The sequence below is a fragment of the Chiloscyllium plagiosum genome, unplaced genomic scaffold (genome assembly GCF_037043375.1).
Source record: "Chiloscyllium plagiosum isolate Xiang-an unplaced genomic scaffold, Cpla_swu_hap1 HiC_scaffold_14, whole genome shotgun sequence".
Taxonomy (NCBI): Eukaryota; Metazoa; Chordata; class Chondrichthyes; order Orectolobiformes; family Hemiscylliidae; genus Chiloscyllium; species Chiloscyllium plagiosum.
The window spans coordinates 5,494,199-5,507,741 of NW_028270152.1; the positions used below are offsets into that span (position 1 = coordinate 5,494,199).

Consider the following 13,543-nt stretch of genomic DNA (forward strand, 5'->3'; position numbering starts at 1 on the left):
CTCCGACAGTGTGGCACTCCCTCAGCACTGACCCTCCGACAGTGCGGCACTCCCTCAGCACTTACCCTCCAACAGTGCGGCACTCCCTCAGCACTGACCCTCCGACAGTGCGGCACTCCTTCAGCACTGACCCTCTGACAGTGCGTCACTCCCTCAGCACCGACCCTCTGACAGTGCAGCACTCCCTCAGCACTGACCCTCCGACAGTGCGTCACTCCCTCAGCACCGACCCTCTGACAGTGCAGCACTCCCTCAGCACTGACCCTCCGACAGTGCGTCACTCCCTCAGCACCGACCCTCTGACAGTGCAGCACTCCTTCAGCACTGACCCTCCGACAGTGCGTCACTCCTTCAGCACCGACCCTCTGACAGTGCAGCACTCCCTCAGCACTGACCCTCCGACAGTGCGGCACTCCCTCAGTCTCAGCCATGGAAATGTTGCCCAGGATATTGGTTGACGTACTGATGAAGGGGTGTAAACACATGTGATCGTGTGCCAGAGAGATCTTGGGCCTGGGCGCTGAGCTAATGTGCTGGGGCATAGCTGCGAGGTCTCCAGGCCAGGCAGAGACCCCAGTTTATGTTGGCGAGTGTCTCAGTTATTGGGAGGAGCAGAGCAGTATACTCCCCAGGTGCGGAGCTGAAGAGAGCAAAACATTGTTGTGGAACTGGTCAAGCGAGTAAAGGATTAACTGGGAATGAGGAAGCAGCAGGGATTAACGCCCGCCCGAGATCCTCACACATCAGCCGTCTGTTAAAGCTCTGCTCAGCAGGTGAGTCTGACTCTGACCGGGGAACGTTTCAAACTCTGTTCGCCATCCCTTTGACCATCACAGAGCAAGCACTGCTGCTGTCTGGGGTTCTCTCTTACCCTCGGGTTTACCGCACAGGCCAGGAATATTTGATGGGGGACAGTGTAGAGGGAGCTTTACTCTGTATCTAACCCCGTGCTGTCCCTGTCCTGGGAGTGTTTGATGGGGGACAGTGTAGAGAGAGCTTTACTCTGTATCTAACCCCGTGCTGTCCCTGTCCCTGGGAGTGTTTGATGGGGGGGACAGTGTAGAGGGAGCTTTACTCTGTACCTAACCCCATGCTGTCCCTGTCCTGGGAGTGTTTGATGGGGGACAGTGTAGAGGGAGCTTTACTCTGTACCTAACCCCATGCTGTCCCTGTCCTGGGAGTGTTTGATGGGGGACAGTGTAGAGGGAGCTTTACTCTGTATCTAACCCCGTGCTGTCCCTGTCCTGGGAGTGTTTGATGGGGGACAGTGTAGAGAGAGCTTTACTCTGTATCTAACCCCGTGCTGTCCCTGTCCCTGGGAGTGTTTGATGGGGGGGACAGTGTAGAGGGAGCTTTACTCTGTATCTAACCCCGTGCTGCCCCTGTCCCTGGGAGTGTTTGATGGGGGACAGTGTAGAGGGATCTTTACTCTGTACCTAACCCCATGCTGTCCCTGTCCTGGGAGAGTTTGATGGTTGATCTCTTTCTGTTGTGACTGTGGAAGGAGAGGTTCTGTTGCGTTGAAGCAGGGAGAGTGTGTCTTGTTTTAGTGGTTGTTTTCCAGGGTGTGGGGAGTCCCTGAGCGATGGACCCACAGCCAGCTCCAAGCCTGGTCGATAAGGAGGTGGGAGAGAAGGAGCCCAGCGCTGACTCAGGGATGATGAAGTTTGTGGTGGTGCTGCCCACTCAGAAAGCTGACGGTAATGGGAATGAGGTGCTGACTGTGGAAGTGTCACTGAACAGCACAGTGAGGAGCCTCTGGCTGATCATCTGGCTCAGAGCCAGCCAGGAGAGCGGGAAACCCTCCATCTACCGACTGTCTGACCCCGAGTCCCACCAGCTCCTCTACAAGAAGGGAGCGAGCTGGTATGAGATTTATGACAGCCAGCAGTTCCTGCACACACTCGACGCAGTGAGGTACTGGAGGTGTCTGGGCTCTCAGAAGTGTCTCCTTTACATCAAACAGCGACCCAAGGCTACGAGAGAGGTTGAGATATTCCAGAAGGATCTGGCATACCTGATTGGCTATGACGTGCAAAGCACTGTTGCCGAGCAGCGCAGTGAGGTGGCCTGTGCCCGAAGGAAACTCGCCTCGTCTCGGAAATCCGAGATCCACAATCGGGATAGGCGGGATTACGCAATGGAACCTTGGCTGGCTTCCTGCCCTCTCCCCAAAACCCTCCAGAGTCAAATCAGCAAGGAGTTGGTGGTGGTCATCTCCTACAACACCATCAGCCACAAGATGAAGGTAGGGATTTACGACACAGCGGATATGGTGGCCCGCCTGTCCAGACAGAAGATGGCGGAGAGAGGGTCACTGATGCAGGAGGCTGATCATCGCTTCGTCTTAAAGGTCTGGGGCAGAGAAGAGTACATCACGGGAAACTGGTCCCTCATTGACTTCACCTGGGTGAGGCGCTGCATCAAGAATAAAGAGGAATTGCGACTGGCACTGGTGCCCGCTCCGTGTCTTACAGACGATGAGGTGAAGATTGAGGACTGGCCTTTGGTTGATCAGTGCACAGGGCTCACCACCACCCATGACCAGTTGGCCCTGAGGGACAAAGATATTGAGCAGATTCGGATGCTGTCGCTCTGGGATTGCAGTCAGCGTTTCCGGGTCAAGCTTGTGGGTTTGGACATTCCCGTTCTTCCCAGCAAAAGCCTCCCGAATATATTTGTGGAGGGGACTGTTCACCACGCCACCAATGTTCTCGCTTCGGCCTACTCTCAGCCCATGCCTCTGGCCGAGGAGATTTTGTGGAACTCTTGGCTGGAGTTTGACATTGCAGTGAAGAACCTGCCCAAAGGATCGCGGTTGGCTCTGTCCGTGTACGGCCTGGACCAAGAGAGCTCGACCTCGAGAGATGGGAAGGCCAGCTCCCAGAACATTAGGGACACCGTGGACGCTCACAGAGGGAAGAGCAAACTCCTTTACTTTGTCAACTTACTCCTGATCGATCATCGTTCACTCCTTCAGCAAGGACAGCATATCCTCCACATGTGGACCTACTCGTCTCGCGAGGAGAGACTGGTCACCCATGAAGTGGACAAACTCTCTTCCAAGACAAACCCTGATATCGAGAACTCGGCAGCGATCTGTATCCTGTTGGACAGTTACAATTACCCGGTGGTGCTGCCGAGTGGCATGGGCTCATGGTCCTCAAGGGTTGACCAATCCGAAGAGGAGGAGGTGGCAGTGCGACAGGAAGTGGTGCAGGAGGTCTCTCGGTGTTCCCTGAGCGGCTCCCAGAAGGACTTGCTGAAACGGTTCACAGAGGAGTGCGCTCAGTACAGTCTCTCACTGCCCACCTTCCTCAGCACTGTCCAATGGGGTGACCTAAAAGCAGTTGAGGAAGTGCACTGGCTGTTTGATCACTGGAACCCTCCAGAGTTGGATATTGCTGTCGCACTGGAACTGCTCAGCATCGACATTGCCGATGAGAAGGTCAGGACACTCTCCGTCCAGCGGCTGGAGCAGGTGGACAATAACCATCTGTTGAGATACCTCCTGCAGCTCGTCCAGGTGATGCTGGTTTCCCTTTGCTCTGGGTATTCTCGGGAATGGGTTTGGGAGAGCAGGAACAAGATAAAACCAAATGACACAGGAGCAAGGGAAGGCCATTCGGCCCTTCATCCTTCAATAAGATTGTGACTGATCTTTGACCTCAGATCCATTCCCCTTGACTCTCGGAGAATCCGAAACCATGTGTTGACATCAGTGTTGGATGTGGCCAGTCACGGAGAGCCCCATCTCTCTGGGTCAGGTGGATATCGAGTCGACCGAAGCCATTTTGTCTTCGATTCCTGCTCCAAGGTTCATTCCTGAGCTACTGACTCAATCCATCCCCATGGCAACGGGCTGAGATTTGGGTCCCATTTTGATCCTGAAATGAGCTTCTGGCCTTAGGTCTGCACTTACCAGAACTGCCCAAACCCACATCTGTACCAACACACAACGCCACCCTCACAACCACCACCCCCACCCGTGGCAATGGATCTGTCCCTCCTGCCCTGTCCATGTCCTCATTATTCTAGGCCCATCTATTCTAGTATGTTCTTGGTGTTTCCCACAACCTCCCCTTTGTGATCTGGGCCACACTAAATCCCCCCGGCCTCCCCCTCCCTGTCTCTGTGACCTTCTCATATCAACCACCTCCACCCACCCCCCCAACCAATGTGGCTTCTGGAGCTTCCTGACTACAGACAGTCAACATGGGGGGGTTCCGTCAGGGGCAGGTCGTGTCTCACAAACCTCATTGAGTTTTTGAGAAGGTGACCAAGCATGTAGATGAGGGTAGGGCAGTTGACGTGGTATACATGGACTTCAGTAAAGCCTTTGATAAGGTTCCACATGTTAGGCTGTGGGAGAAAATGCAGAGGCATGGGATTGAGGGTGATTTAGCAGTTTGGATTAGAAACTGGATTTCTGTAAGAAGGCAGCGAGTGGTGGTTGATGGAAAATATTTAGTGGTGTGCCACAAGGATCTGTTTTGTGACCACTGCTGTTTGTCATTTTTATAAATGTCTTAGACGCAGGCTTAGGTGGATGGATTAGTAAATTTGCAGACGACACTAAAGTCAGTGGAATAGTGGACAGTGTGGAAGAATGTTACAGGTTGCAGCGGGACTTGGATAAACTGCAGGATTGGGCTGAGAGGTGGCAAATGGAGTTCAATGCAGCTAAATGTGAGGTGATGCACTTTGGGAAGAATAACAGGAAGGCAGAATACTTGGTCAATGGAAAGATTCTTGGTAATGTGGATGTGCAGAGGGATCTTGGAGTCCATGTACATAGATCCCTGAAAGTTGCCACCCAGGTGGATAGTGCTGTTAAGAAGGCATACGGTGTGTTAGGTTTCATTGGTAGAGGGACTGAGTTCCAGAACCGCAATATCATGCTGCAACTATACAAAACACTGGCGCGGCTGCACTTGGAATATTGTGTACAGTTCTGGTCACCCCATTTCAGGAAGGATGTGGAAGCTTTGGAAAAGGTGCAGAGGAGATTGACCAGGATGTTGCCTGGTCTGGAGGGAAGGTTTTATGAGGAAAGGCTGAGAGACTTGGGTCTGTTCTCATTGGGAAGAAGAATAAGAGGGGATTTGATAGAGACATACAAGATGATCAGAGGATTAGATATGGTAGACAGTGAGAGTCGTTTTCCCAGGATAATGACGTCAGCTTGTATGAGGGGGCATAGCTACAAATTGAGGGGTGATAGATTTAAGACAGATGTCAGAGGCAGGTTCTTTACTCAGAGAGTGGTAAGGGTGTGGAATGCCCTACCTGCTAATGTAGTTAACTCAGCCACATTAGGGAGATTTAAACAATCCTTAGATAAGCACATGGATGATGATGGGATAGTGTAGGGGGATGAGCTGAGAATAGTTCACAGGTCGGCACAACATCGCGGGCCGAAGGGCCTGTTCTGCGCTGGATTGTTCTATGTTCTATGTTCAATACCACTCCCCTCCAAGTTCCCCTCCAAGCCGCTCTCCATCCTGACTTGGAAATATATCACCGTTCCTTCAGTGTAGCTGGGTCAGAATCCTGGAATTCCCTCCCTAAAGGGTATTGTGGGTTAACCCACAGCACATGGGCTGCAGCGGGTCAAGGAGGCAGCTCACCCCCACCTTCTCAAGGGGCAACTAGGGACAGTCCAGCCAGTGTTGCCCATATCTCATGAGTGAATTCTAAAGCAAAGCCAATAACGAGTTTGTTGCTGCAGTGTGTAAGATGGCCCACTCACTGGGCATTGAGGTATATCCCTGTGCGATTAGACAGGAGACCACGCTTGGACACTGTATCAGGTGTTGCATCACTTCCTTGTGCACGGTTTCTCTCCAGTAGCTTCACACCAGCTGTAGTGTTACCACGCCAGCCAGCGTGTGTGGGTACAGGGCACACCCCCAGGAGGGATTAGGGCAGGATCAATAGCTCCCTGATCGTTATTCCTCTGCTACCGCCCTGTGCCCAGAATTCCAGTGAGAGCTGTCCCCTCTGCTGTCCATGTGGCTGCTGTGGACTTAACCTGCACTTTGCTTCCTCTGTCTCATAACCAGGGGCTCCCTTTTTCACAAACTCCCAACATATGAACACTCAGACTTACCAATGCCGTCCCAGATCGGGGGGTAATTTTAAAGGTCTGTCTTTTGAACGTTTCCTGTAGTTACGAAAGCTGCTGTAACCTCCTGCATTCTCTTCCAAATTGAGTACAAATTGACTCCAGAACAGAACCTGAGGACTCTGATGAAGCGTCATTGCTCTCTCTCTCTGACTCTCCACGGATGCTATCTGACCCGTTGTGATCTCCAGCATTGCCAGAACCCGAGGACCGTCTGTCTCGGATATGGACAGGCTGCCAATGAGGCCTCTACACTCCCACTGATTTAAAGACATACTTCCAAACACCCCCACCCCCTCTATCATGAGCAAATATTAACCACATGATATTCACTCCTTCTTCCCTCAATCCTCTCTCCAGTGTATTAATGGCTATTGGCACTGACATTGTCACAACGATGAAAATTAAGAAACGATTCTGTAGCCGAGTCCGTGTCCATTTTAATCCCATGTGTTAGACTGTAGAGCTCACAGACTCAGGCTGTGAGACAGGGTTAACACTGGGCATTAATCATCCCCATGGGTCCCTCACCCTCAGGAATCTGTCTCAGGGTTTCCCACATTAACCCATAGATGTTGGACGTTAATCGATAACAGGACTGTGTCTGATTGTCCAGCACAGTCTCCAGCCTTGGAGTGACCATCTGTCTGCTCTTGCTCGGGACTGAGCTGTCTGTCCTGGATCCTTGTTTCTTTTTCCAGAATTTTCTAACCTTGAGAAGTTAAGATGTGATGCCTTTGGTTGCCTGTTGCTTCCTGAGGGCCTGTGTTAAAGACAACCTGATGCGGTTAACCGGGCTGTCTCTGCGTTCTCTGCAGGAACATCCAATGGGCTGCGCTTGACCTTCGACCCAAACCAGTTGAGCCAGCACCAGCTTGACCAAATGTTTATCCCGCTCTGACCCACTCAGACAACCCCATATCGGAGATATTTGGAACACTGCGGTGTACATCCCCATCACCAGTTTAATGCCCGACCCTGGGCTTTGATCTGGGTAACGGCTGGGTCAATTAGTTCAGTCTCGGTGTCTCTCCCCCACCCCTCAATGATAGCCCAGAGATGGTGAGGGCATGGCTCAGTGATCACAGCCACCCAGACCCCTGTCTCTGTTATGGGTCAATGGCTGGAATGTGAGGCCATTCTTCCCCTCGGACCTCCTGTGTCTGGGTGAATACTTCCTGCCCCTACTTCCCTGTCACCGATGGTCAGCTAATCCCCAAAATCTGACCTCGGCTGCCTACACCGCGCTCTCACCAATTGTTCATCTCCCTCACACACACACACACACTCTCACACACACACCCACACACACACACACCCTCACACACACACACCCTCACACACACACCCACACACACACACACACCCTCACACAGACACACACACACCCTCACACACACACCCTCACACAGACACACACACCCTCACACGCACACACACATGCACCCTCACACACACACCCACACACACACACCCTCACACACACACACCCACACACATACACACACCCTCACACAGACACACACACACACTCTCACACACACACACACACATACACACACCCTCACACAGACACACACAGCTCTACCCTCCCCCAGTTCCAACATTCCCCCACAATCCTGTCCCCCTTCCTCTCAGTTCCTCACTGGGCTCCATCAGGATTCTACATAGGGCCATTCCTCCCCACCCCCTGCCCCCCTGACCCCGTGCCCCCGTTCCCCCTGCCCCCTTCCTCCATGCCCCCTGCCTCCCGTTGGGTGTTGGGGTTGGGTTTTGGTACTGGGGGTGGAGTTGCAGGTTGAGGGTAGGTTCGGGGGTTGGTGGTGGGGTTGGGGGTTGAGGGTGGGTTCGGGTGTTGGGTGAGTTGAGGTTTGGTGCTGGCAGTGGAGCTGGGGGTTGGGGGTTGGTGTGGGGTTTCAGGGGTGGGGTTGGGGGATGGGGGTGGGGTTTCAGGGGTGGGGTTGGGGGTTGGGGGTGGGGTTTCAGGGGTGGGGTGAGGAGGTGAGTGGGATTCGGGGTAAGCCAATTGACCAATCACGTTGGATTGTTGTTTTGTTCGGTTCTCCCTCAGGCGTTGAAGTTTGAACCGTACCATGACAGTGCCCTCACCAGGTTCCTCATCCGACGCGCACTCAGGGTGAGTGGCAAATATCACACCCGAGGGCAGGGAACCACCCCTCACCAGGTCCCAGCACTATGCCCCGCTCTAACCTCACAATCAGATCAAAAATACACACACTTCTATATCCGACAGTGCGGCACTCCCCCAACACTGACCCTCTGACAGTGCAGCACTCCCTCAGCACTGACCCTCTGACAGTGCAGCACTCCCTCAGCACTGACCCTCCGACAGTGCGGCACTCCCTCAGCACTGACCCTCTGACAGTGCGGCACTCCCCCAACACTGACCCTCTGACAATGCGGCACTCCCTCAGCACTGACCCTCTGACAGTGCGGCACTCCCCCAACACTGACCCTCTGACAATGCGGCACTCCCTCAGCACTGACCCTCTGACAGTGCGGCGCTCCCTCAGCACTGACCCTCTGACAGTGCGGCACTCCCTCAGCACTGACCCTCCAAGAGTGCTCACTCCCTCAGCACTGACTCTCCGACAGTGCAACACTCCCTCAGCACTGACCCGCCGACACTGCAGCACTGACCCTCTGACAGAGCAGCACTCCCTCAGCACTGACCCTCCGACAGTGCGGCACTCCCTCAGCACTGACCCTCCGACAGTGCCGCACTCCCTCAGCACTGACCCTCCGAGAGTGCTCACTCCCTCAGCACTGACCCTCCGAGAGTGCGACGCTCCCTCAGCACTGACTCTCCGACAGTGCGACGCTCCCTCAGTACTGACATTCCGACAGTGCGGCACTCCCTCAGCACTGACCCTCCGACAGTGCCGCACTCCCTCAGTACTGACCCTCCGACAGTGCGGCACTCCCTCAGTACTGACCCTCCGACAGTGCCGCACTCCATCAGCACTGACCCTCTGACAGAGCAGCACTCCCTCAGTACTGACCCTCCGACAGTGCGGCACTCCCTCAGCACTGACCCTCTGACAGTGCGGCACTCCCTCAGCACTGACCCTCCGACAGTGCTCACTCCCTCAGCACTGACCCTCCAACAGTGTGGAACTCCCCGAGTACTGACCCTCTGACAGTGCGGCACTCCCTCAGCACTGACCCTCCGACAGTGCGGCACTCCCTCAGCACTGACCCTCCGACAGTGCGGCACTCCCTCAGCACTGACCCTCCGACAGTGCGTCACTCACTCAGCACTGACCCTCTGACAGTGCGGCACTCCCTCAGCACTGACCCTCCGACAGTGAGGCACTCCCTCAGCACTGACCCTCCGACTGTGAGGCACTCCCTCAGCACTGACCCTCTGACCATGCGGCACTCCCTCAGCACTGACCCTCCAACAGCGCGGCACTCCCTCAGCACTGACCCTCCAACAGTGCGGCACTCCCTCAGCACTGACCCTCCGACAGTGCGGCACTCCCTCCGCACTGACGCGGTCAATGGTTTGTGTCTTGACCCCATCTCCTTGTTACTCTGTGCCGTGCCATTCTGAATTGTTGGGATTGTGTGACCGTGTGTCGGTTGTCCCGTGACTTTTCAATCCCCTTCTTTTCCCCAGAGTAAGAGAATTGGCCATTTCTTCTTCTGGTACCTCCGCAGTGAGGTCACATCTTCCCCATATTTCTGTGACCGGTTTGCACTGGTTCTTGAGGCCTACCTGATGGGCTGTGGGCGGGCGGTCATCGAGGGGTTCCAAAAACAGGTCCAGTTGGTCGAGGCCCTCAGCCAGGTTGCCACGGAGATCAAGAAGATCATTCCGGAGAAGAGTGACCTCCCGCCCAATGGTGAGTCGCTGTTTCAGAAAGGTCAGAGATCAGCCGGCCATGTGATGGCTGTAGTTTGTTTCCTTGTGTTCGTGCCATTAGCCTGAGAAAGAGGGGCAGTGGGAGGGGGGTTACAGGCGAGAGGCAATGTGGGGTTGCTCTGAGACGTGGGCGGGGGTGACATGTTGAGGGAGGCATTGCTGGAGAGTGTGAGTAGGTCAGATGGGTTGAGTACAGTGGAAGGGGAGGGGAAGGGAGGGGCGAGGGGTTTACCCCCAGTCCAGTGAGGCCTAGTGGGAAAGGCTCAGGATTGTCCCTTTTTGTCCATTCACTTGCAGTGGAACAGGCCTCAGAGTAATCGTTTTGATGGGCCACATGCCCGTCCAAGGGGGTGCCCAGAGATCTCTCCACCCCAATATTCTGAGCGCTAGAGGGGGGGAGTGGTGTGTGGATCAATACGGGACATATTGTAGCTGCCCAGTGAACCCATCACATCCCTCAGAGAGACGGAACGAGGAAAGGCATTCTGAGTTGGTGGGGTTGACAAGCCAACATTGATGTGATTTGATTGAGTATTGTCACTCGTACCTCGGTGCGGTGAAAAGGTTTGTTTCATGAGCAGTACAGGCAGATCATTCCACACAAAGTGCCTTAGGGTAGTAGAGCAGAGTGAGTCACGCAATGTTACAGTTGGAGAGAAGGTGTACAGAGAGTGAGATCAACATTAGATTTGAAACTAGAGAGCTCCATTCATCCATCTAATACCAGTGAGGAAGAAGCTGTTCCTGAACCTGTTGGTGTGTGTTCAGGTTTCTGTACCTTCTGCCTGATGGAAGAGGTGGCAAGAGATTATAACTTGGGTGGGATGTTGGGAGAGAGTGAGGACTGCAGATGCTGGAGATCAGAGTTGAGAGTTTGGTGCCTCGACAACACCTCCTCCCACCCTACCTCCTGTAAAAACGTCATCCTTATTCCCAATTCCTACGCCAAACCGTTACCTCCCAAAGCCTGGAGGAGGAGCACCTCATATTCCGCCTTGGGACCCTGCAACCACTCGGGATCAATGTGGATTTCACCAGCTTCCTCATTTCCCCTCCCCCCACATTATCCCAGTCCCAAGCCTCCAACTCAGCACCGCCCTCCAGACCTGTCCATCACTCCCCCCTCTGACCTATCACCTTCTCCCTCACCTTCATCCAACTATCACTTTTCCAGCTACCTCCCCCCCACCACCCCCAAACCCACCCCCTCCCATTTATCTCTCTACCCCCATCTCCCCCTCTCGGCCCTCAAGCCTCATTCCTGATGAAGGGCTTTTGCCCGAAATGTCGATTCTCCTGCTCCTCGGATGCTGCCTGACCTGCTGTGCTTTTCCAGCACCACACCCTCCACTCTGTAATGATGTTGGCTGCTTTCCCGAGGCAGTGGGAAGTGCAGGTGGAGTCCAAGCTAAGATGCATCCACGTCGAATGCTTTCTATCGTCCATCTATACATATTTGTAACAGGCATTGGAGTATCTTATTGAATGTTCCGATACTCCTGAGGAACTGGAGCCTTAGTGCTGTGCGTTTTTGATCATCTCACTAACGAGGGTGCACCAGGACAGATTGTTGGTGATGGTCACTCCCAGGAACGTGATGCTGTTCACCCTCTTCCCCCTCAGCCCCGTCGATACAGACAGGGCGTGGCCTCCTCTCTGCTTCCTGAAGACAATGACCAGCCCCTTTGGTTCACTGACACTGGGGGAGAGATTGGTGTCTTTACACCCACCACCAAGCACCCGATCTCCTTCCTGTACTCCGTCTCATCATTGTCTGAGATCTGACCCACTACCGCGGTGTCATCAGCCAATCTGTGAATGGGGTTGGGGTGGGATTTGGCCCCACACACACACACAGCCTGAGAGTATAAGGGGTGTGGTGAGGGGCTGAGGACACAGCCATGGGGGACACCGGTGTTGAGGGTTATGGTGGAGGAGGGGTTATCGTCCATCCTTCTGATTGCAGTCCGTAGGTCAGCAAGTCAAGGATGTAGTTACAGAAGGGGAGGGGAGCAGAGAGCTGGGCCCCAGAGTGTACAGATGGGTTTGTTTGGAATTATGGTGTTGAAGGTGGAACTTTTGCCAAAAGGTAAGAGCCTGATTTATGGCCTGATTCGTGTGGGGGCGGTCACAGTGTATTCCTGACGCTCAGAACAGGAATTGCTGACCCTGTGTGTGAGAGCAAGGGTGTGAGTGTGTGTGTGTGTGTGTGTGTGTGAGAGTGTTTGTGAGTGTGTGTGTGAGTGTATGTGAGTGTGTGTGTGAGGGTGAGGGTGTGAGTGTGTGTGTGTGAGTGTATGTGAGTGTGTGTGTGAGGGTGAGGGTGTGAGTGTGTGTGTGTGAGTGTATGTGAGTGTGTGTGTGAGGGTGAGGGTGTGAGTGTGTGTGTGTGTTTGTGTGTGTGAATGTATGTGAATGTGTGTGTGAGGATGTGAGTGTGTGTGTGTGAGAGTGTGAGTGTGTGTGTGTGAGTGTATGTGAGTGTGAGGGTGAGGGTGTGAGTGTGTGTGTGTATGTGAGTGAGTGTGTGAGGGTGAGGGTGTGAGTTTGTGTGTGTGTGTGAGTGTATGTGAGTGTATGTGTGAGTGTGAGGGTGTGAGTGTGTGTGTGTGAGTGTATGTGAGTGTGTTTGTGAGGGTGAGGGTGTGAGTGTATGTGAGTGTGTTTGTGAGGGTGAGGGTGTGAGTGTGTGAGTGTGTGTGTGTGCATGTGAGTGTGTGTGTGAGTGTGTGTGTGAGGGTGAGGGTGTGAGTGTGTGAGTGTATGTGAGTGTGTGCGTGAGGGTGAGGGTGTGAGTGTGTGTGTGAGAGTGTATGTGAGTGTGTGTGTGAGGGTGAGAGTGTGAGTGTGTGTGTGTGTGAGAATGTATGTGTGTGTGTGAGAGAGAGTGTATGTGAGTGTGTGTGTGAGGGTGAGGGTGTGAGTGTATGTGAGTGTGTTTGTGAGGGTGAGGGTGTGAGTGTTTGTATGTTGATTATAGAATCCCTACAGTGTGGAAACAGGCCCTTCGGCCCAACAATTCCACACTGACCCTCTGAACAGTAACCCACCCAGACCCATTCCTTCTACATTTACCCCTGATTAATGCACCTAATCCCTGAACACTATGGGCAATTCAGCACGGCCAATCCCCCCCGACCTGCACATCTCTGGATTGTGGGAAGAAACCTTGTGGCTGTGAGGCAGCAGTGCTAACCACTGAGCCACCGTGCCAACAGTGTGTAAGTATGTGTGTGCCTGTCTGTGTGTGTGAGTGTGTGTGTCTTTGTGAGTGTGTGTGTGTTTATGGGTGTGAATGTGTGTCTATGTGTGTGTGAGTGAGTCTGAGTGTGTGTATGTGTGTGAGTGTGTGTGAGTGTGTGTGTGTGTGTGTGAGAGTGTGTGTGTGTGAGTGTGTGACTGAGGGTGTGTGAGTGTGTGTGTGTGTGTGTGAGTGTGTGTGTCTTTGTGAGTGTGTGTGTTTATGGGTGTGAATGTGTGTCTATGTGTGTGTGAGTGAGTCTGAGTGTGTGTATGTGTGTGTGTGT

The 13,543-nt window shown here is 53.7% G+C and overlaps 1 protein-coding gene across 1 annotated transcript in view; it reads left to right on the plus strand.

The window, feature by feature from the left end:
* The first annotated feature begins 529 nt into the window (after window positions 1-529).
* LOC122547519 (phosphatidylinositol 4,5-bisphosphate 3-kinase catalytic subunit gamma isoform-like) overlaps window positions 530-13,543 on the plus strand; it is a 39,167-nt gene continuing 26,153 nt past the window's right edge. Inside the window, exons 1-3 of the mRNA XM_087994569.1 lie at window positions 530-3,526; window positions 8,199-8,264; window positions 9,771-9,996. Of these exons, the coding sequence (XP_087850695.1) occupies window positions 1,586-3,526; window positions 8,199-8,264; window positions 9,771-9,996 (2,233 nt within the window). The 5' untranslated portion in view covers window positions 530-1,585. The remainder of the gene's footprint in view (window positions 3,527-8,198; window positions 8,265-9,770; window positions 9,997-13,543) is intronic.